Raw genomic sequence first — 27,382 nt, 5'->3', positions numbered from 1 at the left:
GAACCAGAGCAGCGCACAGAAACGCCATTTACCTTCCCGCTGGAGCGGTACCTATTTATCTACTTGCACTTTGACATGCTTTCGAATTGCTAGGTTGGCAGGAGCAGGGACCGAGCAACGGGAGCTCACCCTGTTGCAGGGATGCGAACTGCCGACCTTCTGATCGGCAAGTCCTAGGCTCTGTGGTTAACCCACAGTGCCACCCGCGTCCCAGGACAGGCTTAGGAAGCAATTATTATTATTATTATTATTATTATTATTATTATTATTATTATTATTATTATTATTTGCATCCTGGGTTGCCTCTGTGCATCTGGGTAGCTTCCAACAAAATAAAAACCATCAAAAATTTCCTTGTAAAAGGCTGCCTTCGGAAGTCTTCCATTTTGTAGAAATGGCCTTCAGTTTTAAAGAATTGCCCTCTTTAAGGAATCACGTGGTGTAAACATGTAAGTTGTCCTCTAGGTCCAAACACACACAGACACACACACACACACACACATAGTAGGAGCAAGCAGTTCTCTGAAGTGCTTATCTTGTGAACTTGCCATCTAAGTAGTTTACTCCTGACCAAAGTTCCTATTTCCCAAAAGGAGAGGAGGGGGAGCAGTGGAGGAAACGGATGGGTTTGAAGGCTCTTTCTGCCTCTCTCACCTGAAGAACAAGAGCAAAGGGATTTTGCAGGGCAGGAGGACAGCGGAGGCGGCAGCGAGGGCAGAGGGAGCAGTGGGCGGATTCACGGCTTCTCCCAGGGGGCCCAGATGCAAGCAAGAAGCTTCCTTCTTCTCCATGCAAGGGCCACCCATGTATTCAGAGCAGTCCTTTGCAGATTAACTCTTAAGTTCCAAGGGATCTACTCTCAGGCCACTAATGTGCACACCATGCCAGCCTTAGAAAGGTGTTTGAAAATGGGTGGAGGCTCTTGGGAAGGGGTGCCCGCTTGTGAATGAACTTTATTATTGTCACAGACCAGGATTAAAAAAGCGTATAGATAAAATAGCAGTTAGGATTTTTTTAACCAATAATTGCAAATTAGCAAATTAGGACATGGAAACGCATAGGATAAAACATCTAAATAAAATACAACATTAAACACGGATAATGGATGGATAAAAAAACTGATAATTAAAACAGATAAGAACTAAAAACAAACAAAGTCACACAGTTAAAACAACTGTAAGAGCATAAGAACTAAAAGACTCGCAGTTAAAACAACTATAAGAGACTGCAGAGTAGAAGCCTCTTAAATAGAGGACACTCACAACATTAGAAACTGCTGTGCAAATATGGTTAAAACAGACAATTAAAACAATGTTCAAGGCTGAATTTAGAAACAATGTACAACAATAAACTGTCCCAGGGAGTTGTCTCAGAGTCACCCATGGAACCGTGTTTGGGGCTTTTCATGTCGGACTATCTTGAGTTGGGCGATGATCTGCGCCTACAAAAATGTACACAGAATCTGGCGACCATCAAGGTCATCTTCTGATCTTTGCCTAACAGCAAAAGGTCAAATTTTTGCTTTTGCGGGAGGTCGGCTAGCCTCACCAGTAGGGGATCCATGCTCTTACTACGTGCCTCTTCATAAAAGGGACATTTAAAGAATAAGTATTCTGGGCTTCCTATCTCTCCCAATGGACAGGTGCAAAGTCTCTGAGCATACGGGACCCTTCTGAAGGCTTCATCCAGGACCGGCGAGGGAAGAGCCGACCTTCTGGCGAGTGTAAAGGCCCTTCTTGCATCCCTAGATACGAGAAAGAAGAGATATGCTGCCGGTGCGGCTATATATCTCTCGATTTCTCCAATTCTATAGTCGGGGCACCTTGCACAGTCCTGCTGTCTCTCGGTGTTTAATATTCTTTGCCTGAACGTAGCTTTTGCCTGGCCCAAGCCCAGACTTAGAAGGGCTGGAGGGGCAAAACCCAGTTTCCGGAGGGTGTTCAGGACTGCAGTCTGCCAGCCCGACTGGAATTGGTCACAGAGGATCAATGGGGCTATCCCTCGGGGGAGCAGGTTCAATGTCAGCCACTTGTAGATTGATATTAGGCAGATGCTAGCCTCCACTCTCATCATCCCCATTTCCAATCTAACCCATGCGTTTGAGACACATCTGGGGACTTGGAGGAGAGCTCTAAGAAGTCTAGATTGAACTCTCTCAAGGGGGGAGAAAGCAGAGGAAGGTGGGCCGAAAAAGGAACCATAGAGGTGTTGTGCCAAAGTTTTGGCCTTGTATAATTTTAGAGCTGCGGGAATGAAGAAACCCCCTTGTGCTCTGAAGAATTTAAGGATACAATTAGCGGTTTTTTCCGCTAGGGGGTGCCCAATTGGGGCTTCTCCAGGGGCAGCAGATTGTCTTGGGCAGGAGAATCCCTGCAGGGGCTCTCAGACTCCTTTGGCTTCTTCTTCCCTCCCTCCCAGGAAGCTGCAACTTGCTCTGGATTCTGCGCTCCTCAGACAGCTGAACCTGCAAACCTAGCTGAGACTGAACCTGCAACCCTGGCCAGGATGGAAGGAGGAAGATGGACGGGTGACCTGGTTAGGCTGTCTCCCGCATCCCTCCCCACAACCTCTGAGCATTCCCTCCCAGGGCCCTTGGAGAAATCTGGTGAGTTCCAGGGGAGAGGAGATGGGGACAGGGACAGATGGATGGTGGAGGGAGAAAGAGGAAAAGATGGGGAGGAGACAAATGGAAGGAAGTTCCTGACATTAAGAAGGAAGGGGTGAGCCCTTCTGCAAAGCAGCTCTTTGTTTCTTGAATCCTTTTCCTAAAGTAGTGGGGGCAGATTTTCTTCCTCCAGGCTTTGAAATCTTAGGTGTTATTTCCACGGCAGGAATAATTGATGATAATGATGTTGCACACCAGTACTGAAAAATGGGTGAAGGGAAATGAAATGCTTTGCATAATTATTTATAATTAATGTATTTAAATTGTTTATATTGCTCTTATTTTTTATAGACAGGGTCAGAATGATACATTCCACCAGCATCAAAACACAATAAATGCATGCACCTCCCCAGTTTGGTGGGCTTAAGGGACAAAGGACCCGTTATCATGATACACAGTTCCTGTGGCTGGAGGCTCTACACTTTGGATTGGGCATATAAAGTCCAAGAGTGTCTGGTATTATAAGCAAACTGTGTAAACTTGCCAATCTTACAGACTGGGGTCGTTTGTGTGTGTGAGTGAGTGAGTGAGTGAGTGGGATAATAATTTTAGCAATCCTGTGTAATGGCTTGGTTCTACCGCACAGACATGAGACAACTCCAGTAGTAATTATCTCAAACTCATAAATCACTGTGGAGCTCAGTCTTCGGCCTGTTCATCCCAGCTTGCAGTTGCCGAGTCCTCCAGCAAAGAAGGCCCCACTTTCGCTTTCTTTTCACCTCTTCTCGCAGATTCTCTCGAGCCTACGATTTTTTGGACAGGCTATTTCGGGGGCTCTGTGTAAGAGCTCAAACTGGAGATAACAGTCTGGCACCCCCTCTTCCTGCTCTTTGTTCTTTCCTCCTGCTGCAGCTTGGCTGCTCCTCCCCTGCTTCACATTCCAACTGAATCACATCTCTTGCATTCTCAGGCTCTGTCAGCGGAGGCACGAGAGGCTTGTGATTCACAGAGCTGACACCCTGTAATTTTGTCCATTCCTAAGCTTCCATGGAGATACTGTGGTACAACCTAGGTGCAAATTTCAACATAAGTACACAAAGCCAACAAAGAGACTCAGAGGTTTATAGTGGCACCAGCTTTCCTGGTCAAGAGTCCACTTTGTCAGACTGCAGCCCACAAAAGCTTAAGCCATAATACATTTATCAGCCTTTAAGGGCTGCAAAAGATGAATAAACAGAAGCGTAGTTCATCTATGGAATCTATCCTACAGGAGACAGTGACGGCCAGCAACATGGATAGCTTGAAAAAAAGGATAAGACTGGCATCTCTGCTCTGCCCTCGTGGTCCTAGGCGATAATGCTTCTTAATACTAGTTTCTGGAAAGCACAGTAAGGAGGAGAACTTTTGTGCTCCAATCTTGCTTGCCGGTTTCCCACAGGCATCTGGTTGGCCTCTGTGAGAAGAGGATGCTGGACTAGGTGGGCCTTTGCCTGATCCAGCAGGCTCTTCTTAGGTTCCAATATATTGCAATATTTTTACAGTTACATGTAGCACTTAAGTTTTATTTATTTCACAAGGGAAATACTGTTACTTGAGCCTGAGATCATTTCTTCACTTCAGAAAGTAAAAATAGATGTGTCTAAAAAGCCAATTCCACCATAGATCTGTATTATAAAATGATGGTGCTTTACCAAGTGTGAATGGAGTGATCATGTGTTGCTCTTGCCATTATCTCATATTCATTCCTAAAAATTTGAAACCTAGAGAAGACAGTGGAGAATGGAGACAGTGTTAAAATGAGAGAAGGTGCAGACTGGGATTGACTTGTGTGCAGTTCCCTTTTTGTCTTTCTTGAAAGTCTAACAGGATTCTCTTTCCTCCCAGACTCCCAAACAGGTGAGGAAGATGAAAGTCAGAATTCTATGGAGCCACATGTGAATTTATTGGGAAGAAGAAAGAAACTGAGGATACAACAACAAACTCACAAAGGAGAGAAACTATTTGAATGTATGGAATGTGGAAAGGGCTTCAATGAAAGTGGAAAACTTAGAATATATCAACGAACTAATACGGGGGAGAAAGGATTTGAATGTTTTGAATGTGGAAAGAGCTTCAATGACCGTCGAACACTTAGAATACACCAACGAACTCACACGGGGGAGAAACCATTTAAATGTATTGAATGTGGAAAGAGCTTCAGTCAATATGGAGTCCTTAGAATACATCAACGAACTCACACAGGGGAGAAACCATTTAAACGTATTGAATGTGGAAAGAGTTTCAGTCAATATGGAGTCCTTAGAAGACATCAACGAACTCACACTGGGGAGAAACCATTTAAATGTATTGAATTTGGAAAGAGCTTCAGTGAAAGTGGAGCACTTAGAATACATCAACGAACTCACACAGGGGAGAAACCATTTAAACGTATTGAATGTGGAAAGAGTTTCAGTCAATATGGAGTCCTTAGAAGACATCAACGAACTCACACAGGGGAGAAACCATTTAAATGTATTGAATGTGGAAAAAGCTTCGGTAAGAATGAAGCACTTAGAGTACACCAACGAACTCACACAGGGGAGAAACCATTTAAATGTATTGAATGTGGAAAGAGTTTCAGCGAAAGTGGAACACTTAGAATACATCAACGAACTCACACAGGTGAAAAACCATTTAAATGTATTGAATGTGGAAAGAGCTTCAGTAAGAATGGAGCACTGAGAATACATCAACGAACTCACACAGGGGAGAAACCATTTAAATGTATCGAATGTGGAAAAAGCTTCAGTGAAAGTGATAAACTTAGAATACATCAACGAACTCACACTGGGGAGAAACCATTTAAATGTATGGAATGTGGAAAGAGCTTCAGTCAAAGTGGGGCACTTAGAATACATCAACGAACTCACACAGGGGAGAAACCATTTAAATGTATTGAATGTGGAAAGAGCTTCAGTCAAAGTGGGGCACTTAGAATACATCAACGAACTCACACAGGGGAGAAACCATTTAAATGTATCAAATGTGGAAAAAGCTTCAGTGAAAGTGAGAAACTTAGCATACATCAACGAACTCACACAGGGGAGAAACCATTTAAATGTATTGAATGTGGAAAAAGCTTCAGTCAAAGTGGGACACTTAGAATGCATCAACGAACTCACACTGGGGAGAAACCATTTAAATGTATTGAATGTGGAAAGAGCTTCAGTGAAAGTGGGAAACTTAGAATACATCAACGAACTCACACTGGGGAGAAACCATTTAAATGTATTGAATGTGGAAAAAGCTTCAGTAAGAATGGAGCACTTAGAAGACATCAACGAACTCACACTGGGGAGAAACCATTTAAATGTATTGAATGTGGAAAAAGCTTCAGTAAGAATGAAGCACTTAGAAGACATCAACGAACTCACACTGGGGAGAAACCATTTAAATGTATTGAATGTGGAAAAAGCTTCGGTAAGAATGAAGCACTTAGAGTACACCAACGAACTCACACAGGGGAGAAACCATTTAAATGTATTGAATGTGGAAAGAGCTTCAGTCAAAGTGGGGCACTTAGAATACATCAACGAACTCACACAGGGGAGAAACCATTTAAATGTATCGAATGTGGAAAAAGCTTCAGTGAAAGTGAGAAACTTAGAATACATCAACGAACTCACACAGGTGAGAAACCATTTGAATGTATTGAATGTGGAAAGTGCTTCAGTGAAAGTGGATCACTTAGAAGACATCAACGAACTCACACAGGGGAGAAACCATTTAAATGTATTGAATGTGGAAAAAGCTTCAGTCAAAGTGGGACACTTAGAATGCATCAACGAACTCACACTGGGGAGAAACCATTTAAATGTATTGAATGTGGAAAGAGCTTCAGTGAAAGTGGGAACCTTAGAACACATCAACGAACTCACACGGGGGAGAAACCATTTAAATGTATTGAATGTGGAAAAAGCTTCGGTAAGAATGAAGCACTTAGAGTACACCAACGAACTCACACAGGGGAGAAACCATTTAAATGTATTGAATGTGGAAAAAGCTTCAATAAGAATGAAGCACTTAGAGTACACCAACGAACTCACACGGGGGAGAAACCATTTAAATGTATTGAATGTGGAAAGAGCTTCAGGCAATATGGAGTCCTTAGAATACACCAACGAACTCACACAGGGAGGAAACCATTTAAATGTATTGAATGTGGAAAAAGCTTCAATAAGAATGGAGCACTTAGAAGACATCAACGAACTCACACTGGGGAGAAACCATTTAAATGTATTGAATGTGGAAAAAGCTTCGGTAAGAATGAAGCACTTAGAGTACACCAACGAACTCACACAGGGGAGAAACCATTTAAATGTATTGAATGTGCAAAGAGTTTCAGCGAAAGTGGAGCACTTAGAATACATCAACGAACTCACACTGGGGAGAAACCATTTAAATGTATTGAATGTGGAAAGAGCTTCAGTGAAAGTGGGAAACTTAGAATACATCAACAAACTCACACTGGGGAGAAACCATTTAAATGTATTGAATGTGGAAAAAGCTTCAGTAAGTATGGAGCACTTAGAAGACATCAAGGAACTCACACGGGGGAGAAACCATTTAAATGTATTGAATGTGGAAAAAGCTTCAGTCAGAGTGGGACACTTAGAATACATCAAGGAACTCACACTGGGGAGAAACCATTTAAATGTATTGAATGTGGAAAGAGCTTCAGTGAAAGTGGGAAACTTAGAATACATCAACCAACTCACACAGGGGAGAAACCATTTAAATGTATCGAATGTGGAAAAAGCTTCAGTGAAAGTGATAAACTTAGAATACATCAACGAACTCACACTGGGGAGAAACCATTTAAATGTATTGAATGTGGAAAGAGCTTCAGTCAAAGTGGGGCACTTAGAATACATCAACGAACTCACACAGGGGAGAAACCATTTAAATGTATCAAATGTGGAAAAAGCTTCAGTGAAAGTGAGAAACTTAGAATACATCAACGAACTCACACAGGGGAGAAACCATTTAAATGTATTGAATGTGGAAAAAGCTTCAGTCAAAGTGGGACACTTAGAATGCATCAACGAACTCACACTGGGGAGAAACCATTTAAATGTATTGAATGTGGAAAGAGCTTCAGTGAAAGTGGGAAACTTAGAATACATCAACGAACTCACACTGGGGAGAAACCATTTAAATGTATTGAATGTGGAAAAAGCTTCAGTAAGAATGGAGCACTTAGAAGACATCAACGAACTCACACTGAGGAGAAACCATTTAAATGTATTGAATGTGGAAAAAGCTTCAGTAAGAATGGAGCACTTAGAAGACATCAACGAACTCACACTGGGGAGAAACCATTTAAATGTATTGAATGTGGAAAAAGCTTCGGTAAGAATGAAGCACTTAGAATACATCAACGAACTCACACAGGTGAGAAACCATTTGAATGTATTGAATGTGGAAAGTGCTTCAGTGAAAGTGGATCACTTAGAAGACATCAACGAATTCACACAGGGGAGAAACCATTTAAATGTATTGAATGTGGAAAAAGCTTCAGTCAAAGTGGGACACTTAGAATGCATCAACGAACTCACACAGGTGAGAAACCATTTAAATGTATTGAATGTGGAAAGAGCTTCAGTGCAAGTGGCAACCTTAGAACACATCAACGAACTCACACGGGGGAGAAACCATTTAAATGTAATGAATGTGGAAAAAGCTTCGGTAAGAATGAAGCACTTAGAGTACACCAACGAACTCACACTGAGGAGAAACCATTTAAATGTATTGAATGTGGAAAAAGCTTCAGTAAGAATGGAGCACTTAGAAGACATCAACGAACTCACACTGGGGAGAAACCATTTAAATGTATTGAATGTGGAAAAAGCTTCGGTGTTACCATAAAGCACCAATGCTGCAGCAAGCAAAGGCTCCAGCAGCTCAGTCAGCTGCTTGTGGCTGGAAAGCCAGACAGGATGTTTGTGACTGTTGCCATGGAAACAAAGGGGCAGTCCATTCTGTACTGAGCACCGGATGTTAGCTCAGTGTGTGTGTCATATGACCTGTACTGGAAGTACATGGGAGGAGTTTTTCTTCTTGCTGTTGTCGAGTGCAGACATGTTTCTCTGTACTGATATGAGAGACAGAAATAAAAGATGTAAATAGTTTTCTGTCTGCTTCTTTCCCCTCCCTGGGGGACACCAAAGGGGAGAGAGGAAGAACGGTGTGTTCCTCTCACACATCTGAGATGAATCGCCGGGACCTCGCCTGCTTATCAGCAGAGTGGCAGCCTTCGGATGGTTGCTGTCCATCGGACATCTGCATGAGAGGCTGGTGAATTGTCCTCCTCTGCTGAATGGAAGCCTGATTTGAGAGGCTGATTCTCTGCAGCCAGAAGCTGACCAGAAGAAGCTGACAGCCAAGCCGATGCTCAAGGTATGAGACTTTTAGAAGCTTAGAAGTGTGAATGCAGAATGATTCATTCTCTGCTTCACGGAGAGCGTGTGTGGGAAAGCAGCTCCAACTTAGAAGAGGCCTGCATACCAGGCATTTTTGTGGTTTCCTGTCCGAGGAAAGGAATGCGCTGTTGCTAGGCAACGTCCTTCAGAAGGCTGTGCCTCAGAGAGGAGAAATGGAAAGTTACTCGAGAGGGCTGGACAGTCAGACTATGCTTCAGAGAGGCGAAAACAAAGTTTTGTTTTGACTAGGTCCTCACGAACTGCTGGAAGGGACTTTCCAACGCAGCCAGAGTCAGAGTTGCCAGGTGTCAAGAGTGTAAACAAGCCAGCTATTGGATTTTAGAGGCTTGTGTTTTAGAGTCAATGCAAGGACTCAAAATGGATGCCAAGAAGGGGGGAGGTTTGCCTTCTCCACCCCTCCTGACCAATGACAATTATTCATCTTGGTCTGTAAAGATGAAGGCCCTGCTGCAGAATCAGAGACTGTTTGGGGTGATTGAGAATCCCATCCCAGCAGCACCAACGCGTGCTTGGGAGTCACAGAATGTGAAGGCTAGGACTGCTATAATTCTGGGTGTCTCAGATGAGCAGCTTGTGCATATACAGCATTTGGAATTTGCGCAAGAGGTTTGGAACGCGCTGCGTACAACGCATCAGAGAGATGCTGGTTCTTCAGCGTTGCTGTATTTTGAGAAGTTGACCAATCTGAGATTCGCGCCTGATGGAGATGTTCAAGCGCACCTGACAGAAATGAAGTTCCTGCGTCAACAGATGGTGGAACGCAATTTCCGTCTACAGGAGGAAGTGTTTTGCTTCATGATGATAAACAGCCTGAACCGGACCTACAAGGTTGTTGCCAGTCAGCTTGGTTCGCTACCTGCTCAGCAGCTAACCGCGGAAAGGGTGTGTGCCGTCGTCCTGAACGAACACGACAGACTTGCTGCACTGGAAGTGAAGGACAGAGGGAGGCAAGAACAGAGTTCAAATCTTCCCACTGCTGAATCTACTGGAGAGCATGCCGTAGCATTGAGAGCCGTCCGATGCTATAATTGTGGACAGACTGGGCATCTACAGCGAAACTGTAAGAAGCCGCGACAGTCAAAAGGAGCCAAGAACAGCTCTACGAAGCCTGAGGCGTCAAGCAAAAGCCGTACCAAGTGCCAGGTGAAACCTGCAAAGGTGATGATGGCGAAAGGAACCACGCCAGATGTTGGGAACGCAGTCATAATCGATACGGGCGCCACGAAGCATCTCTGCCCACACAGAGAACTGTTTTCGACGTTAAGGAAGCAAAGCTTCACTGTGAAACAAGCCAACGGTCAAGAACTAGAAGCGACCGGGATTGGAACTGTGTATCTTGAGAGTCTGAACTTGACTATAAGCGATGTTTACCTGGTTCCAGAACTGAAATTTAGTCTGCTGAGTGCTTCGCAGATTGCAAAGAAGGGACTAAAACTGTACTATGATGCTAAAAGATGCAAGATCTACAAAGATGGAGAACTGTTTCTTACTGCCAAAGAGAAAGATGGACTGTATTTGTTGACTTTTGATCAAAGTGATTACATGAAATGTAATTCTTCTGATTCTAACGAAATTTCTCTTGCAGGTGTGACCAGTGTGAACACCAGGAAGGTGGCCAAGAAGGTCCACAGAGCTTTTCAGCGGGTGTATGCTGATGTCATTGGTCCTCTAGAACCATCTAGAGGCGGTGCAAAATATTACCTTGTGTGTGTTGATTGTTACACTAATTATTCTTGGGTTTATATGATGAAGAAACCGCAGGAAACTTTAGAAAAGTTTCAGGAGTTTTGTGACAAGGTTAAAAATATGCATGATGCTAACATTGATTGTCTTTTCACAGATGACAAGCCAGTTTTTCTTTTACAGAATTTCCAGAGGTTCCTGGATGGAAAAGGGATAAGGCACAAACTTGCTACTTCCGAAGAAGCATGGAATAAATGTGTCTGTGTTAGGGTGAACAAAGAATTGCAAAAGGGGATGAATGCACAATTGCTGAGTTCACATTTGCCACATGAATATTGGGCCGAATCTCTAGCGTCCTATCTTCATGTGTGGTTGAGAAAAGTCTCAACAGAGTTGGGATGTTCTCCTTTTGAGAAGCTGTTTAATAGAAAACCTTCTGTTGCCTATTTCAAGGTTTTCGGGTCTCATGTGAGAACAGAAGCTCCAAGTGGGGTAAAGAATGCCAAAGGCATCTTTGTGGGTTATGAAAAAGGTCTCTACAGAGTAATTTTGTCTGAATCTGGTCAGGTGATTCTCACAAAGTATCTAGAGAGTGCTCCTGAACGAGAGAGAGTGATTGTTCACACTTTTTCCACAGATGATTCTGATGATGATGATGATGAGTTTGATCTTATTGAGTTCAGTGGTACTGATGATGAAGACACTGATAGCTCAGACAGCTCAGTTGTCACAGTCATTGAGAGGAAATCTCAAATAATGACTAGACCCTCAGAAGAGCACGATAAACCACTGATTAAGCTTAGTACTGGTTCTCCAGAGAGTTCAGAGGCTGAACCAGAAAGCAGAGAAGAGCAGCAGCTCTTACGTAGGTCTGAGAGAGCAACGAAGGGTGTACCACCCAAGAGGTATTCAAAGGAGTTTGCTAACCTTGCATATGTTGCTGTTGTAAACGACCAAGGACAGATTGAAGCTGTGTCTGAGTCAGAGACAAAGACACAACAGAGAGTTGTTAACCAAGGAAATGTGAAGTCACACAACCAGAGAGGTACATTGGTAAAACCAGTGGCGGGTAGTTCCAAGGGTGGAACTGAAACAACAGGGGAATGTTATAAGTATAACAACTGTTTGTTTTCTTCTCTGGATGACGCTTTGCTCGCAGCACGCATTGATACTTTAGGGGGAGTATGTTACCATAAAGCACCAATGCTGCAGCAAGCAAAGGCTCCAGCAACTCAGTCAGCTGCTTGTGGCTGGAAAGCCAGACAGGATGTTTGTGACTGTTGCCATGGAAACAAAGGGGCAGTCCATTCTGTACTGAGCACCGGATGTTAGCTCAGTGTGTGTGTCATATGACCTGTACTGGAAGTACATGGGAGGAGTTTTTCTTCTTGCTGTTGTCGAGTGCAGACATGTTTCTCTGTACTGATATGAGAGACAGAAATAAAAGATGTAAATAGTTTTCTGTCTGCTTCTTTCCCCTCCCTGGGGGACACCAAAGGGGAGAGAGGAAGAACGGTGTGTTCCTCTCACACATCTGAGATGAATCGCCGGGACCTCGCCTGCTTATCAGCAGAGTGGAGACGCGGGGAGGTCGACAGGAATATCTGCCGGTGCCTACGCTGTGGCACATTCCTCTGACCCAGGCAGAATTCCAACATGAAGCACTTAGAGTACACCAACGAACTCACACAGGGGAGAAACCATTTAAATGTATTGAATGTGGAAAGAGTTTCAGCGAAAGTGGAGCACTTAGAATACATCAACGAACTCACACAGGGGAGAAACCATTTAAATGTATCGAATGTGGAAAAAGCTTCAGTGAAAGTGAGAAACTTAGAATACATCAACGAACTCACACAGGTGAGAAACCATTTGAATGTATTGAATGTGGAAAGTGCTTCAGTGAAAGTGGATCACTTAGAAGACATCAACGAACTCACACAGGGGAGAAACCATTTAAATGTATTGAATGTGGAAAAAGCTTCAGTCACAGTGGGACACTTAGAATACATCAATGAACTCACACTAGGGAGAAACCATTTAAATGTATTGAATGTGGAAAGAGCTTTAGTGAAAGTGGGAAACTTAGAATACATCAACAAACTCACACTGGGGAGAAACCATTTAAATGTATTGAATGTGGAAAAAGCTTCAGTAAGAATGGAGCACTTAGAAGACATCAAGGAACTCACACGGGGGAGAAACCATTTAAATGTATTGAATGTGGAAAAAGCTTCAGTCAGAGTGGGACACTTAGAATACATCAAGGAACTCACACTGGGGAGAAACCATTTAAATGTGTTGAATGTGGAAAGAGCTTCAGTGAAAGTGGAACTCTTAGAATACACCAACGAACTCACACAGGGGAGAAACCATTTAAATGTGTGGATTGTGCAAATAGCTTCAGTAAAAATGAACACCTTAGAAGACATCAGCTAACACACACACAATGAAAACTACGGGTTTATTGAATGGGGAAAGGGCTTCAGAGGGCGTGGAGACCTTAATATTCATTAGTAAATTCACATGGGGAAAACAATATAAATGTATGGAGTTTTTCACTCAGGGTTCACTACTTACATCAATAAACTCATAAAGGGGGAAATCAGTTGTAAATGCATGGAATGATGTTTTAGTGTTTCTACTTAAATTTGTATACACATATACACGTATTAAAGTAATGAAGGTCACATATACTAAATGTACAAAGTAAGTGGCAACTTTTTGCTAGATAAACAGGGAGAGAGTGTGAATCTGCAATGCTCAAGGTGTGTGTTGAATCTGTTGAGTTTTCAGGTCCGCCTTTCACTGCCAAAATGATGGGATGCCCTTGTCTTGTAGATCAGCATTCCAGGCACTCTTTACTTGAACTTTGCATAATCTATTGAAGAGCTTTTTACTGATAGATAGCATTTTCCAGCTGAATGAAAGGTCCCTGTGTTAAATGTTCATTTGGGATTGCTTTTAAAACTCATCTCCTATTTTCTGTGCTCTTGTGTACCTGTTTTGTGCTGTTTTTATTAAATATTTTCTGCATTGGCTTTTGACCCGTGGAAGGTGACCAGTGAGGGTGTTTTTTTGTGTTCCTTAGTTCACAGAAATGTTTTAAAGGAATGTGAAAGAATTAGGGCTAGGGGAGATGAGTGAAAGGGACTGAGGAGTGGGAGACTGATTTGTTGTGAATGTGGGAGGTGGAGTGGGAGAGAAGAGAGAGGTCCGTTATTTGGTCAGGGCTGTGGCTAAAGGCCTTGGTCCAGCTTTTCTGGGAATTGTAGTCTCAGGATGTCTAATTGTAGTTGGCTGAGGAGGCTCAGAAACCTCTGAGAGGTTCCTCCCAGAACTACAGTTCCCAGAGTTCCTAGGAAGTGAAGATGGCTGTGAAGTCTCTGGACAGAGGTCAGCAATATAAGGGCCACGGGCTGGTTCTGACCCGAATGGGTTCTGGATCCGTCCCACAGAAGGTCCAGAAATTGCCTCATGGTTCTGATTCATATAGTTTGGGCTGCACCATTTCTCTCTCTCTTTTTCTCTTCCTGACGGCGGCACTTCCTCCCTCCCTTCTGGCTTCTCCCCCGCCCTGCAGAGGAAGGGGGCTAGCCTTTGATTGGTGCCAGCAGCATTGTTTCCCTCTGATTGGTTGCAGAGTTATTTTGTTGTTGGTTATACTTGCGTCTATACAAAGTGCATAGCTTTTGCCCCTCCATAAAGAAATGGGGAGGAGACAAGAGCTGGAATAGCTGACCAGAAGGAAATGTAACCTGGGAACTTCATGTTGCTCCCCCAGCTCCCTGAACCCAAGAAAAGACTCATCCAGGGAGGCAGGTGAGCATCACAACTAAACCCCACATTATGCTCTCCAGTAGCTAATCGCTCAGACAGGGCTATTTTCATTCAGTTCTTTGTGTTGGGGGGGGGGGTTACCTTCCCTTCTTCCCTTGCAATCATGACAAAAATGAAACCTCCACAGCAGTGCTTTTAACCCCAGAAGAGGAGCTCCCCTTGGTGTCAAGGAAGGGGTCCAAGGGAGTGAGGAGATTTCACCCTTCCCATATCAAAGAATCTCCTGATGAGTCTGGTGATTTTCCAGAGAGGAGGGGCGGTGTTCTGCTCTCTACTTATTCTGCTCCAGCACCACATCAAAGAGTCAGTCAGTCAGTCAGTGTGTTGGAGAGAGAGAGACTGAGTGTTAGAGATCGCTGCAGGCACTCAGTGCGGTTCAGCATTCATTTATGCTTAGACCTCATTAAGCTCTGTACATAGTTGTGTATTATAGCTGTAGATAGAATAAAGAAGATATTCTACAGAGCTGCTCTACGAGTCGTTTATACTCTGCTATACTCTGCTATACTCTGCTGTGCGACGACTGTCTTCTTGTGGAAGTGAATCCGGTGCTCACAACTCTAAGCTGTGAGTCCACAGCACTTTGACCTGTTCCTGTGCAGAAGGTGGTCTCTGGAAGTGCTACCCAGCTCGCCTAGCCCAGTCGGGGCTGAAGTGGATGAGTCCAGTTGGTGGCACTGGCTCAAGGGCGATGCTGACATCGGTTATGGGCCCAGTCGTTGTTCCAGTCGTCTGACCAGACATTGTCCCAGTCGTCCCAGTCGCCAGACGTTTCTGTTGCTGATTGCTGGACGGCGGAACGGAGGCTGCATGCTGGACTGATTTGTGGTGCCCAGAAGCAGAGCTGTTTTGGAGCAGAGTGTTCAAGCTGCCGCTGTTGCTGCTGCTTGATTTATGGAGGTGTGTTGCTGACTGCCAAAAGGAAAGAAGATAGCATCCCTGTTTGCCTGTTAATTGCGCTCTGAGTGGGAGAGAGAGTGGCTGAAGGAGTCAAGGCTTTATCTGTGTTGCACGAAGGAAGTGTCTTGCTTTAAGTGATAGCAGACATGGCCTGTGCACATTCTGGCCAGATGACTCTGCCCTTTCCTCTCCTCACGCCCGAGACCTATGCTGTATGGCAGGTCAAGATGAAAGCGCTTTTACAGAGGCAAACAGGGATGCTATCTTCTTCTCTTTGCAGTGTTTAGAACAGATAATTACCCCCCCCCCCAAGAGGCAGTCTGGTGCCACATTGTGTAGGGGTCACTGTAACACACTCTACATGGGGCTGCCATGCACTTTCTGCCTGGAACTTTCTGTGCTCAGAAATTTCAACTGGCTCAAAGAGCTTCAGACACATTGCTGACCAGGGCTGGCTATAGGCAGCATAAAGGTAAAGGTACCCCTGCCCGTACGGGCCAGTCTTGACAGACTCTAGGGTTGTGCACTCATCTCACTCTAGAGGCCGGGAGCCGGCGCCGTCCGCAGACACTTCCGGGTCACGTGGCCAGTGTGACATAGCTGCTCTGGCGAGCCTGCACCAGAGCAGCACACGGAACTCCGTTTACCTTCCCGCTATAAAGCGGTACCTATTTATTTACTTGCACTTTATGGGTGCTTTTGAACTGCTAGGTGGGCAGGAGCTGGGACCGAAAGACGGGAGCTCACTCCGCCGCGGGGATTCGAACCGCCGACCATACGATCGGCAAGTCCTAGGCACTGTGGTTTTACCCACAGCGCCACCCGCGTCCACAGTGAGAACTGTGGTTCTCAAGGAAGAGTCAGCCCAGGAATACAATGTAGGAATTCACCTTGACATTTGCTAATAAAATCCTTTCATAGCTTTTTGTGAGGGTGTGGCTGCTAATCTTTAACCTGGGATGAGCACTAAGAATTGAGCCTCATCCCTCTGTTATTTAAAATAAAATAAAATGCTTGTTCTGCTTCTAAAGAAACCCTTTATCATGCATTTTTATTCTTTTTGCATATTAAAAAAATCACTATTTTAAAAAGCTGTGCAAACAATGCAGTGTCAGAATAACAAAAGAATGAAACATCTCATGAGAGCCTTGTTTTTAAAATATACAGCTAAAAAACCTAAAGGCTCCTACAACACTTACGAGATACAAATCTAATAACAGGGCCCCCAGGCACTACAAGGCAACCTGATATTCAAGACTCCCCACCCACCCACCCCGTCCCACCTCTGAGCTTTTGGTTTCCCTTTAGACACTCATTTGTGGTCGCCTGGAACATTTGAGAAAAAGAGAGAGAACATTGTGGCATATGTAGCAAACATAGAAGAAGAAAGAGTGCAACCTTTTCGGCAAGAGGTTCCACTCAGAGGTTCCACTCTGACAAAAGCAGCAGAGGAGGCTGGTATCTTTCCTAATAACTCATCGCTGGAAACAGAAGCTGCAGAGCTCTAACAGAAGGAAGCTTAAACTTGAGAAGTCAGTGGGTGCTTGTTGGAGATGGCTAGGAGAAGCAGCAGCAGTTGCAAATAAGTTCTGCAATGATGAAGAAGCTTAGGATCTCCCTCTGGGACTAAAGAGAGGACAGTTCACAGGATTACATAAAGAACTGAACATTGTTTGCAATCTGCTACTTTATCATGTACATCTTATTGTAAGACTGTTTAAGACTCTTGTGCAGTAAAGCTTCAAAAATTATTCATGTGATGGAGAGAACTCATTTCCCACACAAGGTCCAGATCAGGAATTCCATGGAACAACTTGAACAACAAGTACCTGAAGAACCAAACCACGATGTAGCCGTGCTCTTTCCATCCCTTTCCAAAATTGCAGCAAGCTGTTCCTCCAAACGGTTCTCCCTTCACTACAGTCATCTGAAGGCACCAACTATGCCCTGTTGGCCCCGATCCTTCTCCGTATGAAGGCCCCCTCCTCTGCTGAATGGAGGCAGGAGACCAGAGACAGCAAAGGAAAAAGCAGGGAAAGACAGACCCTCCAAGTGTCACTGTCTTCCAGGGATGCCCCTGATTTACAGAAGCTGTCGTCAGTTTCTGATTTGATGCCAGAGGGTATGGGGTTATGTGACCCCCAAGTTGTCTGAAGGTAATCCTGTATAGGGATTTTTAAAAATGTTTTACTATGTTTTTATATATGTTGGTAGCTGCCTGGAGTGGCTTGGGCAACCTAGTAAGATGTGTGGGGTATAAATAGTAAAATTATCATTATAAAACAGGACACCCCTATTTTCATCAGAGAGATGTTGGAGGGTATGGAAAGATAACAGAGCCCAGCCCTGGCACCTGTTGCTGGAGCTAAGTGATCACATGACCTAGGCCAGCAGAGCTGGGAACTGGACTGCCTCCTCCAGCTGCTAGGCATTCGGGTAGCTGGGTGGCATCGTCCCAGCTTCATGAAATGGTATTTCAGGAAGATTTCCTCTGGAGGATTTGGAAACCAGGGACGGCATACTGATCGCAAGGAGACTTATTTGTGCAACATACTGAAGAGCTTCTAAAATGCCAGGTACATTCCAATGTTCTAAAAAATTTTGAGAGACAGCTTTCCAAACAAAACCCACTTATTACAGAATTATTATTATTATTATTATTATTATTATTATTATTATTATTAATACCCCGCACTCCCCAGCCAAGGCCGGGCTCAGGGCGGCTAACAAGCAATAATAAAAACAAGTTGAATGATTACAACTTAAAAACAAAATTAAAATACATTAAAATATTGATACATTGAAATATTAAAATGTAGCCTCATCGCAGGAAGAGAAAGGAAAAGAAAAAAGAGAGGGAGGGAGGGAGGGAATAAATTTGGCTCCAAGCCAAAGGCTAGGTGGAACAACTCTGTCTTACCGGCCCTGAGGAAAGAAATCAGATCCTGCAGGGCCCTGGTCTCATGAGGCAGAGCGTTCCACCAGGCCGGAGCAAGAGTTGAAAAGGCCCTGGGCTCTGGTTGAAGCCAATCTAACTTCCTTAGGGCCCGGGACCACTAGGGTGTTGCTATTTATGGACCTTGAGGCTCTCCGTGGGGCATACCGGGAGAGGCGGTCCCGTAGGTACGAGGGTCCTAGGCCGTGAAAGGCTTTAAAGGTCAAAAGCAGCACCTTAAATCTGACCCTGTTCTCCACCGGGAGCCAGTGCAGCTTGAAAAGTACTGGGTGAATATGATCCCATGGCAGAGACCCCGTGAGGAGCCTGGCTGCATTCTGCACCCGCTGGAGTTTCTGGGACAGCTTCAAGGGCAGCCCTGCATAGAGCGAATTACAGTAGTCTAGCCTGGAGGTGACCGTCGCATGGAACACTGTGGCCAGGTCGGGGCGGGAACTGCTTGATGACAACGAAAGGGTATAGAAAGGGGAAGTTTTTGGGTTTTTCTAAAAAACCAGCGGACTATTGTGTACACAATTTCAAGGTAACATTACACTTTATTTCCGCTTTTTCTTACATGGGACTCGAACTCACAACCTTGAGATAAAGCACCTCACGCTCTACCGACTGAGTTAAGACAATAAGACAACTCAGTGATTAGTGTACACGGGGACACAGAAGGCGGCGTGTGACCACCCCAAGAGAAGGGTGCAAAAAGCTTGTTCCCTGCTGCTCCAGAGCTAGGAATGGACCAGATCTCATCGGGCTAATCCATTTGCCCCGACAGCTAAGAGCAGAACCTCCAGGATCAGAAGCAGCCGGCTGCAAATTGGAGGGCAGGGGAAGCAGCAGGGCGGTCTCGCAGCCCCCGCCTTGCAAGGGGGCGCATCCAGCCTCGCAGCCTCCCAGGGCCCAACCCACAGCCAGAGAGGCAGGAAACGGGGCCAGCCAGGGGGACTCGAGAGCGGCTGCACTTTCCTGTCCCCCGCCGAGGAGAGCGGAGGAGCAGCGGCCCGTGGCCTGGCGAGTTTCCCCGGAGAGGAGCCGGATTCCTGTGCAGGGACGGAGCGAGGAGTCCGAGGTGCAGGAGGCGGGAGGAGGGGGAGAGCACGTGCGCCTGGCAGGATCGGGCCCCGAGTGGAGTCAGAGGCTGCAGGGCGCCCCCCCCCCACCCGGGCAGGAAGGGGAAGGGGCGCAGCTGAGGGGCAGGGCATCTGCAGGAGGGCGCAGGGGCAAACATCTCTGGCTCAGGCTGGCACGGACCCTGCCGGAGACCCTGGGGAGCTGCTCCCTTCAGTCCTGAGCTCAAGGGTCCTGCTGCTTCCCGATGGATCAGCTGCGTACCTGGGGCTTTTGCCGCCCCTCTCCCTGTCCCTCAGCAGGTAGCACCGTCCTCTTCCACGGTCCTCCCCACGGCGGAGAGGGAAGGGGAGGCAGGGGGGAAAGGAAGAGCAGTGCAACAGGGAGGTGTCCCTCTCACCCTGCAGCCCCCTGACACCCTTTGCAGGCCACTACTCCTGCCCCCTTCCTCTGCCAGTGCCATTGATAAATCTATCGCCCTTATTTGTGAATTACCGTATTTTTTGCTCTATAAGACTCACTTTTTCCCTCCTAAAAAGTAAGGGGAAATTTGTGTGCGTCTTATGGAGCAAATGCAGGCTGCGCAGCTATCACAGAAGCCAGAACAGCAAGGGGGATTGCTGCTTTCACTGCACAGCGATCCCTCTTGCTGTTCTGGCTTCTGAGATTCAGAATATTTTTTTTCTTGTTTTCCTCCTCCAAAAACTAGGTGCGTCTTGTGGTCTGGTGCGTCTTATAGAGCGAAAAATACGGTAGTCTGATCGCCTTTGAAAGCTCTCTTTGCCACCACCATCACCGCATCTTGTGGCAATGATGTCCATTAGATTCATTTAGCAAGGAAATGGCTTCTTTTGTCTTCCTCACATCAACGTACACTGTGCCTACACATGGAGGTTCTGTTGTTCTGTCAAGGCTAATAAAACATCTAATAGACCTATTTCCCAGAGAACGCATCTGATCTTTTCCCAAGCTATCAAAGTTAGTGACCTCTTGTGTCTGCGTGTAAATCAGTGAGAGAGGCTTAAACCTGTTTCATTAAAGGTTTTATTTCCACCTTAGTAAGGCAGCAGAGTTTTGAGATGAAGGCTGAGGGTTGAAGTGGGTGACAGTTTTGAGAATGCAGAGGAAAGGAGGATTCTTAAGAAGTGTGGCATATGGAAATGAATTAATGATAATAAATACGTTGAAGACAGTATTGTAAAAGACTGAGGAAGGCAAAATTGAAATTAGCTATTCATGTTCAGATTATTACTCATTTCATTTATATACTGCTTCATATATTTAAGGGAAAAATTCTCAAAGCAATTAAAGGGAAATCTCATTGCAGTTTGTGTCCATAGAATGTTGAGAACATTAACTCTGTAGATCCAGGAGTTCTCTCCTCTTGATAGTCTCAGATTTCATTCTTCTTTCTGATAGAGCAGGAGGAACATTTATGGGCTTAAAGCTGCATTGATTCTGGAGGCCACATTCCAGTGAGCTTTGTGGCCAACGTATGCACATGCATGCACACACAGAAAAGAGATGCAGACCATAAAGTCACATGCACACACGCCAGAGGTGCTGCACAAACTCACCAGACATGCCATCTAGCATACATACAAGTCTTGCAAACACAATCAGCATGTTTAGACCTTCCAACCCCAGTTCTGGGGTGGGGAAAAATAAGAGCACAAGAAGACCCTAATGAATTAGCAAGGAGATCTGTGGGAAAAAGACCCTTCAGATTGTTCTTTAGAAATCCTCTTTAAAGAGCAGCCAGAGGGATCATTTATTTTCCTTTTGCCCCATTTCAGCACTGTGCTGCTTTGTGCTGAAATTGGAGTTGAAAAGATCTCTCTAAGGGCCCCTTAGGCATCTTTCTCTCCGGGACAGACAGAGATCTTCATCCTATGATCAGATCAGGAGATGGAAACGGCAGGGACTAGCAGGACACACCCTGAGGCTTGGCAAGCCATATGCAGCCAATGGACTGCAAGTTAGAATATCTTCAGTAAAGAGTTTGTGACCATCAAATATAAAATATTTTGGAGTGGGTTGTTTGATTTTGTTGGTCAATATTCCTTTTGCCTGTTTGTTTCTTAGACTGTGCAGATCCCATACATTTAAAGCACGTGGCTTCCCCCAGAGAACCACAGGACCTGTAGTTTATTGCTAGAGTTCTCAACACCCCTAACAAACTGCAGCTGGCAGGATTTCTTGGGTGAAGCCATGTACTTTAAATGTTAGGTGGGTCTGTTGCAGCCTTATTCATATACAAAGATCTGTTGCTGCCTTTCCAACATGCTAGAAGTTGCAGCCAGGATCAGCATTCCCTGTCCACTTAACAGGCTCAGTCCTCTCACTGGGTTGTTTTTGGATTTCCCTCCCTCTGCCTTGGTCCCCCCCCCCCCAAATATTATTTGTACTTCCATAAACCTTGATGTTTCCCCCAGTCTTTGGATAACTTCCCCTTCTCCCTGGGAGGAGCCGTTTGGGTGACATAATGATTGTCATTCACAGCCTGAACATCAGAAGTAGAAAGAGTAATAATATATTTCAAAAACTGGCCAGTGGTTAAAAAATGTGCTTTTGTTTTTATTCTTGGATTTCATTTTACTTTGTGTTTATTTCTTTTCCAGCAGGGTGGTGTAAAAATGGAAGAGCAGGGACCCAGGAGACCCATTCAAAGGGAGAGACTGGAGTGCAAAGGAAGGAAACCTCCTGCCGGCCAAGTTGGGACCATCAGGGATCTTCTGCCTCGGGCAGATTTATGTCAGATTAAGCAGGAGCCAGAGGAGGGGCAGCCGCAGCAGCACTGGGAGGCCCAGAAGCAGGATTTCCTGAAGACGATGCAGCCCCCTCGTTCAGGGTGGGAAACCCCACAGGCTCCCAGTCCTCCCCACTCCGGGGATGGTGTCCTCTCCTTCAGGGGAGCTGCAGATGCCAGTCAGTGGCCCAGTGGGAGAGCAGGGGGGACAGACCAGACCCTGCTCCCAGACACTGAGGGGCTTCTGGGAAAGGTAAGTGCCCTCCTCTCACCTGGGTTTCCAGCACCTGGAGGTCACAGGTCCACTGCCTCTCGACATGGAGGTTCTGCTTAGCTTTGGTGGTGAATATTCCTCCTCCCTGCGCTTTCTCTCTAATCCACTTTTAAAAGGCTTGCTAGACCAAACTTTCTTATACATGGGAGGTTTGCGATCATATCTCCTGATGTTCTTACTTTACTTAAACAGCTGCAGGGGACTCTAAATTTTATCAGAGCAGAAGCTGTGTCAGAAGAGGGGTCCTTCCACCAAACCCCGTTTTCCTCCTCTAAATTTCCTCCATTTCCAAAATGCTCTTTTCTCCCCACTGAGGTAAAAATCTTGGCACGTCTTGCAGCCTCAGCAATCCCATGTGTACTTGCATTAAATAACACTGGCCTATTTTGCAAGGTTGTTGCAAGATCTATTAAGATAATGGTCAGGTTCAGATGACTAAATCACAGCCTGAAAAGCTGGGTTAAAAATAAGCACAGTTTTTAATGCATTGCTGCAGCAAAGTTACACTGAAGCCTAAGTTGTCCCAAGTTTAAAACCAAAAACTCTAGCTGCAACTGCAGTCTCCTGGCCCCCACAGCCAGGATGCATCACTCCAGGAAGGACCCCCACCCAACCTTTAGTGAGAGAGGGGAAAGAGAGACGGACTCTGCATGGGTAGCTTCATGGGTAGCTGTGGTCCTGCACTGACAACAAGGCTAACAAACGGGAGCTGGGAATGTGTTCTTGCCATCTCTCCCTGCATCTGCCTCCTGACCTAATTGTCCCACCTTACCTCATGATTGGGCTGGCCCTGATGGGGAACTGTGATGAAACCAGGCAATCTCTTATGAGCCATAACTAACAAAGAAGAAGTGATAAAAGAATTAAAAAGAGGGAAGGCACCAGGTCCAGATGGATTTACATCAAGTTATTATAAAGAAATGAAAGATATATTGATAGCCCCGTTAACTGAAGTAATGAATAACATCTTAAAAGAAAGGGACTTTCCAGAAACATGGAAAGAGGCATTCATTACAATAATCCCAAAACAAGATTCGGACCCAACTCAAATCAAGAACTACAGACCTATTTCTTTATTAAACACGGACTACAAGATCTTTGCTGGCGTTTTAGCCAAAAGATTAAAAAAGATACTATCAAAAATCATACATAAAGATCAAGCTGGTTTTTTACCGGGAAGACAAATAAGTGATAATACAAGAAATATAGTTAATATCATCGAATTTCTATCTGTTAGGTGCGATAAACCAGCATGCTTAATTTTTGTAGACGCGGAGAAAGCGTTTGATAATGTAGTCTGGGACTTTATGTTGAAAAATTTGGATGTTATTGAGGTGGGCCAGGAATTTTTGAACGGTATTAGGGCAATCTACACAGAACAGAAAGCAAAACTGATAATCAACAACGTTATTTCTGAAGATATCAAAATAGCTAAGGGAACAAGACAGGGGTGCCCGCTTTCGCCACTGCTATTTATAGTGATTCTGGAAACCTTACTAAATGCAATAAGACAAAATAAACAAATTAAAGGGGTTACACTAGGTGCCAATGAGTATAAAGTCAAAGCTTATGCAGACGATGTGGTTCTGACTGTGGAAGAGCCGATAGAAAGTTTAAAGGAGATGTTGGATGAGATGGGGAAATTCGGAAATATAGCAGGATTTAAACTGAACAAAGGGAAAACAAAAATGATTGTCAAAAATCTGGACCAAGATAAGACCGAACTACTACAGCAAAGAACAGGGATTTAGGTAGTTAGAAAGGTTAAATACTTGGGAATATGGATTTCCGGAAAGAACATTGATTTATACCAAAACAACTACACCCCAGTATGGAATGGAATAAAAAGAGATTTGGAGACCTGGGCCAGAATGAAATTATCATTCTGGGGACGAATATCAATGGTCAAAATGATGGTGCTCCCCAAGTTGTTATTTTTGTTTCAAACTATACCCATAATAAAAGGCACAAAAGATTTTAAAGATTGGCAAAAGGTGATCTCAAGATATGTCTGGGAAGGGAAGAAGCCCAGAATTAAGTTTAAACTATTGACAGATGTAAAGGAAAGAGGTGGCTTCTCCCTCCCAGACATGAGACTGTATTATGAGGCAGCATGTTTGTGCTGGTTAAAAGAGTGGGTAAAGTTGGATAATAAAGAACTTCTAGATCTGGAAGGATTTAATAATAGGTTTGGGTGGCACGCGTACCTTTGGTGTGATAAAAAGAGGGTCCATAAGGGATTTGGTAACCATGTTTTCAGAGGTGCATTAATAGAGGTTTGGGATAGATATAAAAACTTCTTAGAACCAAAAAACCCCCACTGGCTATCCCCGTTAGAGATAATGGGGGTAAAGAAAATTAATATGAGAGAAAAATGGGGAAAGTACGAAGAAATGGTTACCAACGAAGGAGGAAAGTGGAAAATAAAATCGTATGACCAGATTAAAGTTTTGACATATGATTGGCTGCACTATTTTCAGATTAATGAAATGTTTAAAAAAGAGATGAAGGAAAGGGGTTATGAGGAAAAAGAATCTAGATACCAAAAAGAGATAATAAATAATGAACATAAAAATCTGTCGAAGATGTACAAAATATTGCTGGAATGGAATACGAAGGAGGAAGAAGTGAAACCAGTGATGGTTCAGTGGGCAAGGGACTTCGGATACAATATTCAATGGGAAGACTGGGAAAGGTTATGGAAGGTGAATATAAAATTTACGGCGTGTACCCTACTGATGATGAAAACATGATGAAGATGCTTTACAGGTGGTATATGACACCAGTGAAGCTGGCAAAGATGTACAAGGTAGACAATAAATGTTGGAAATGCAGACAGAAAGAGGGTACATTTTATCATCAGTGGTGGGAATGCAAAAAAATTAAAAGTTTTTGGGAGGAGATTTACAACGAAATGAAAAAGATGTTGAGATACACCTTTGCTAAAAAACCAGAAACCTTCCTATTGGGTATTGTAAGAAAGGATATTGAAAGAAAGGACCGTAAACTTTTCCAGTATGCGGCAACGGCTGCTAGAATTGTGTTAGCTCAGCGATGGAAGCAGGAGGAAACCCCGACGGTGGAAGAGTGGAGGGAAAAATTGATAGAATATGTAGAGTTGGATAAATTAACAGGAAAAATCAGATATACTAAAGATCAAAAGTTTATTCAGGACTGGGGGAAATTTGTGGGTTATCTGGAAAATAACTGTGATGTAAATACAACGCTAGTGGGTTTTAAAGAGGCACTGTAAAGAATTAAGAAGTATTGTCTGTTAGAAATAATGAAGGAAGGGAGGAAAAATGGCAATATGTAAGAATGGAATGTGTATGAAAGGAATAACCACGAATGATTGTCAGTAACGTTGAAGGAAGTCAAAAATGGATAAGAATGTTGAGATATGGATAAAATGTATAACTGGTTGGAAATCAATAAAATTTTAAAATGCTTAAAAAAAAAAAGGAATAAGCTGGGATATTAAGCTAACTTCAAACTGTGCTTGGTCAAAACAGGAAACTCTGGTTGATCAGTGGCTTCGTGGTTTGACTGTTCCCACTGATAGCAGTAAAAATAGGAAGCCTTGTTGCATTTGAAGGGGTTGTTTGGACAGAGTCTGTGATCAGCATGCCAATCAGGACAGGCTTAAAAACTAAAGGGACCCCTGACCATTAGGTCCAGTCGTGACCGACTCTGGGGTTGTGGCGCTCATCTCGCTTTATTGGCTGAGGGAGCCAGCGTACAGCTTCCAGTTCATGTGGCCAGCATGTCTAAGCCGCTTCTTGCGAACCAGAGCAGTGCATGGGAACGTCCTTTATCTTCGTGCTGCAGCTGTACCTATTTGTCTACTTGCACTTTGATGTGCTTTCGAACTGCTAGGTTGGCAGGAGCAGGGACCGAGCAACGGGAGCTCACCCCGTCGCGGGGATTCGAACTGCCAACCTTCTGATTGGCAAGTCCTAGGCTCTGTGGTTCAACCCACAGCGCCACCCGAGTCCCAGGACAGGCTTAGGAAGCAATTATTATTATTATTATTATTATTATTATTATTATTATTATTATTATTATTATTATTATTTGCATCCTGCCTATCTGGGTTGCCTCTGCCCATCTGGATAGCTTCCAAGAAAATAAAAACCATCAAAAATTTCCTTGTAAAAGGCTGCCTTCGGAAGTTTTCCATTTTGTAGAAATGGCCTTCAATTTTAAAGAATTGTCCTCTTTAAGGAATAACTTGGTGTAAACATGTAAGTTGTGCTCTAAGTCCAAACACACACAGACACACACATGGTAGGAGCAAGCAGTGCTCTAAAGTGCTTATCTTGCAAACTTGCCATCTAGGTTGTTTACTCCTGACCAAAGTTTGTGTTTCCCAAAAGGACAGGAGGGGGAGCAGAGGAGGAAACGGATGGGTTTGAAGCCTCTTTCCACCAGCCGCCTCTCTCCCCTGAGGAACAAGAGCAAAGGGTGTTTGCAGGGCAGGAGGACAGAGGAGGAGGCAGCGAGGGCAAAGGGAGCAGTGGGCGGATCCACCGCCTCTCCCAGGGGCTGCTGATGCAAGCAAGGGGCTTCCTTCTTCTCCATGCAAGGGCCACCCATGTATTCAGAGCAGTCCTTTGCAGATTAACTCTTAAGTTCTATGGGGTCTACTCTCAGGCCACTAATGTGCATACCATGCCAGCCTTAGGAAGGGAGGCGGGACAGGCAGGTGAAAGGAATTGGCAAAGGTGTTTGAAAATGGGTGGAGGCTCTTGGGAAGGGGGTACCCAATTGGGGCTTCTCCACGGGCAGCAGAATGCCTTGGGCAGGAGAATCCCTGCAGCGGCTCTCAGAATCC

General features: G+C 44.5%; 1 protein-coding gene and 1 long non-coding RNA gene across 19 annotated transcripts in view; one reads left to right on the top strand and one right to left on the bottom strand.

Moving 5' to 3' along the window:
- Positions 1-27,382, bottom strand: part of LOC308581284 — an 89,066-nt gene that overhangs the window by 31,165 nt on the left and 30,519 nt on the right. Inside the window, exon 3 of one of the 2 annotated variants that reach the window (XR_014004927.1) lies at positions 7,050-7,111. The exons of the other annotated variant lie outside the window; for it this stretch is intronic. This is a non-coding gene — a long non-coding RNA (uncharacterized lncRNA). Of the gene's footprint in view, positions 1-7,049; positions 7,112-27,382 lie in introns of those variants that run through there. 2 annotated transcript variants of the gene reach the window in all.
- Positions 1-27,382, top strand: part of LOC308580343 (uncharacterized protein) — a 117,563-nt gene that overhangs the window by 72,006 nt on the left and 18,175 nt on the right. For 13 of the 17 annotated variants that reach the window (XM_081181721.1, XM_081181729.1, XM_081181727.1 and 10 more), the window contains one exon: positions 4,490-8,206. In XM_081181721.1, the coding sequence (XP_081037847.1) occupies positions 4,490-8,206 (3,717 nt within the window). Of the gene's footprint in view, positions 1-2,418; positions 2,606-4,489; positions 8,207-27,382 lie in introns of all 17 variants that reach the window. The other 4 variants (XM_081181723.1, XM_081181719.1, XM_081181734.1 and 1 more) reach the window with 1 other exon arrangement.

This window comes from Podarcis bocagei (assembly GCF_964188305.1).
Source record: "Podarcis bocagei genome assembly, chromosome: 2".
NCBI lineage: Eukaryota > Metazoa > Chordata > Lepidosauria > Squamata > Lacertidae > Podarcis > Podarcis bocagei.
The sequence above is the reverse complement of the archived record's forward strand: the minus strand, read 5'-3'. Positions and strand labels throughout refer to the sequence as shown.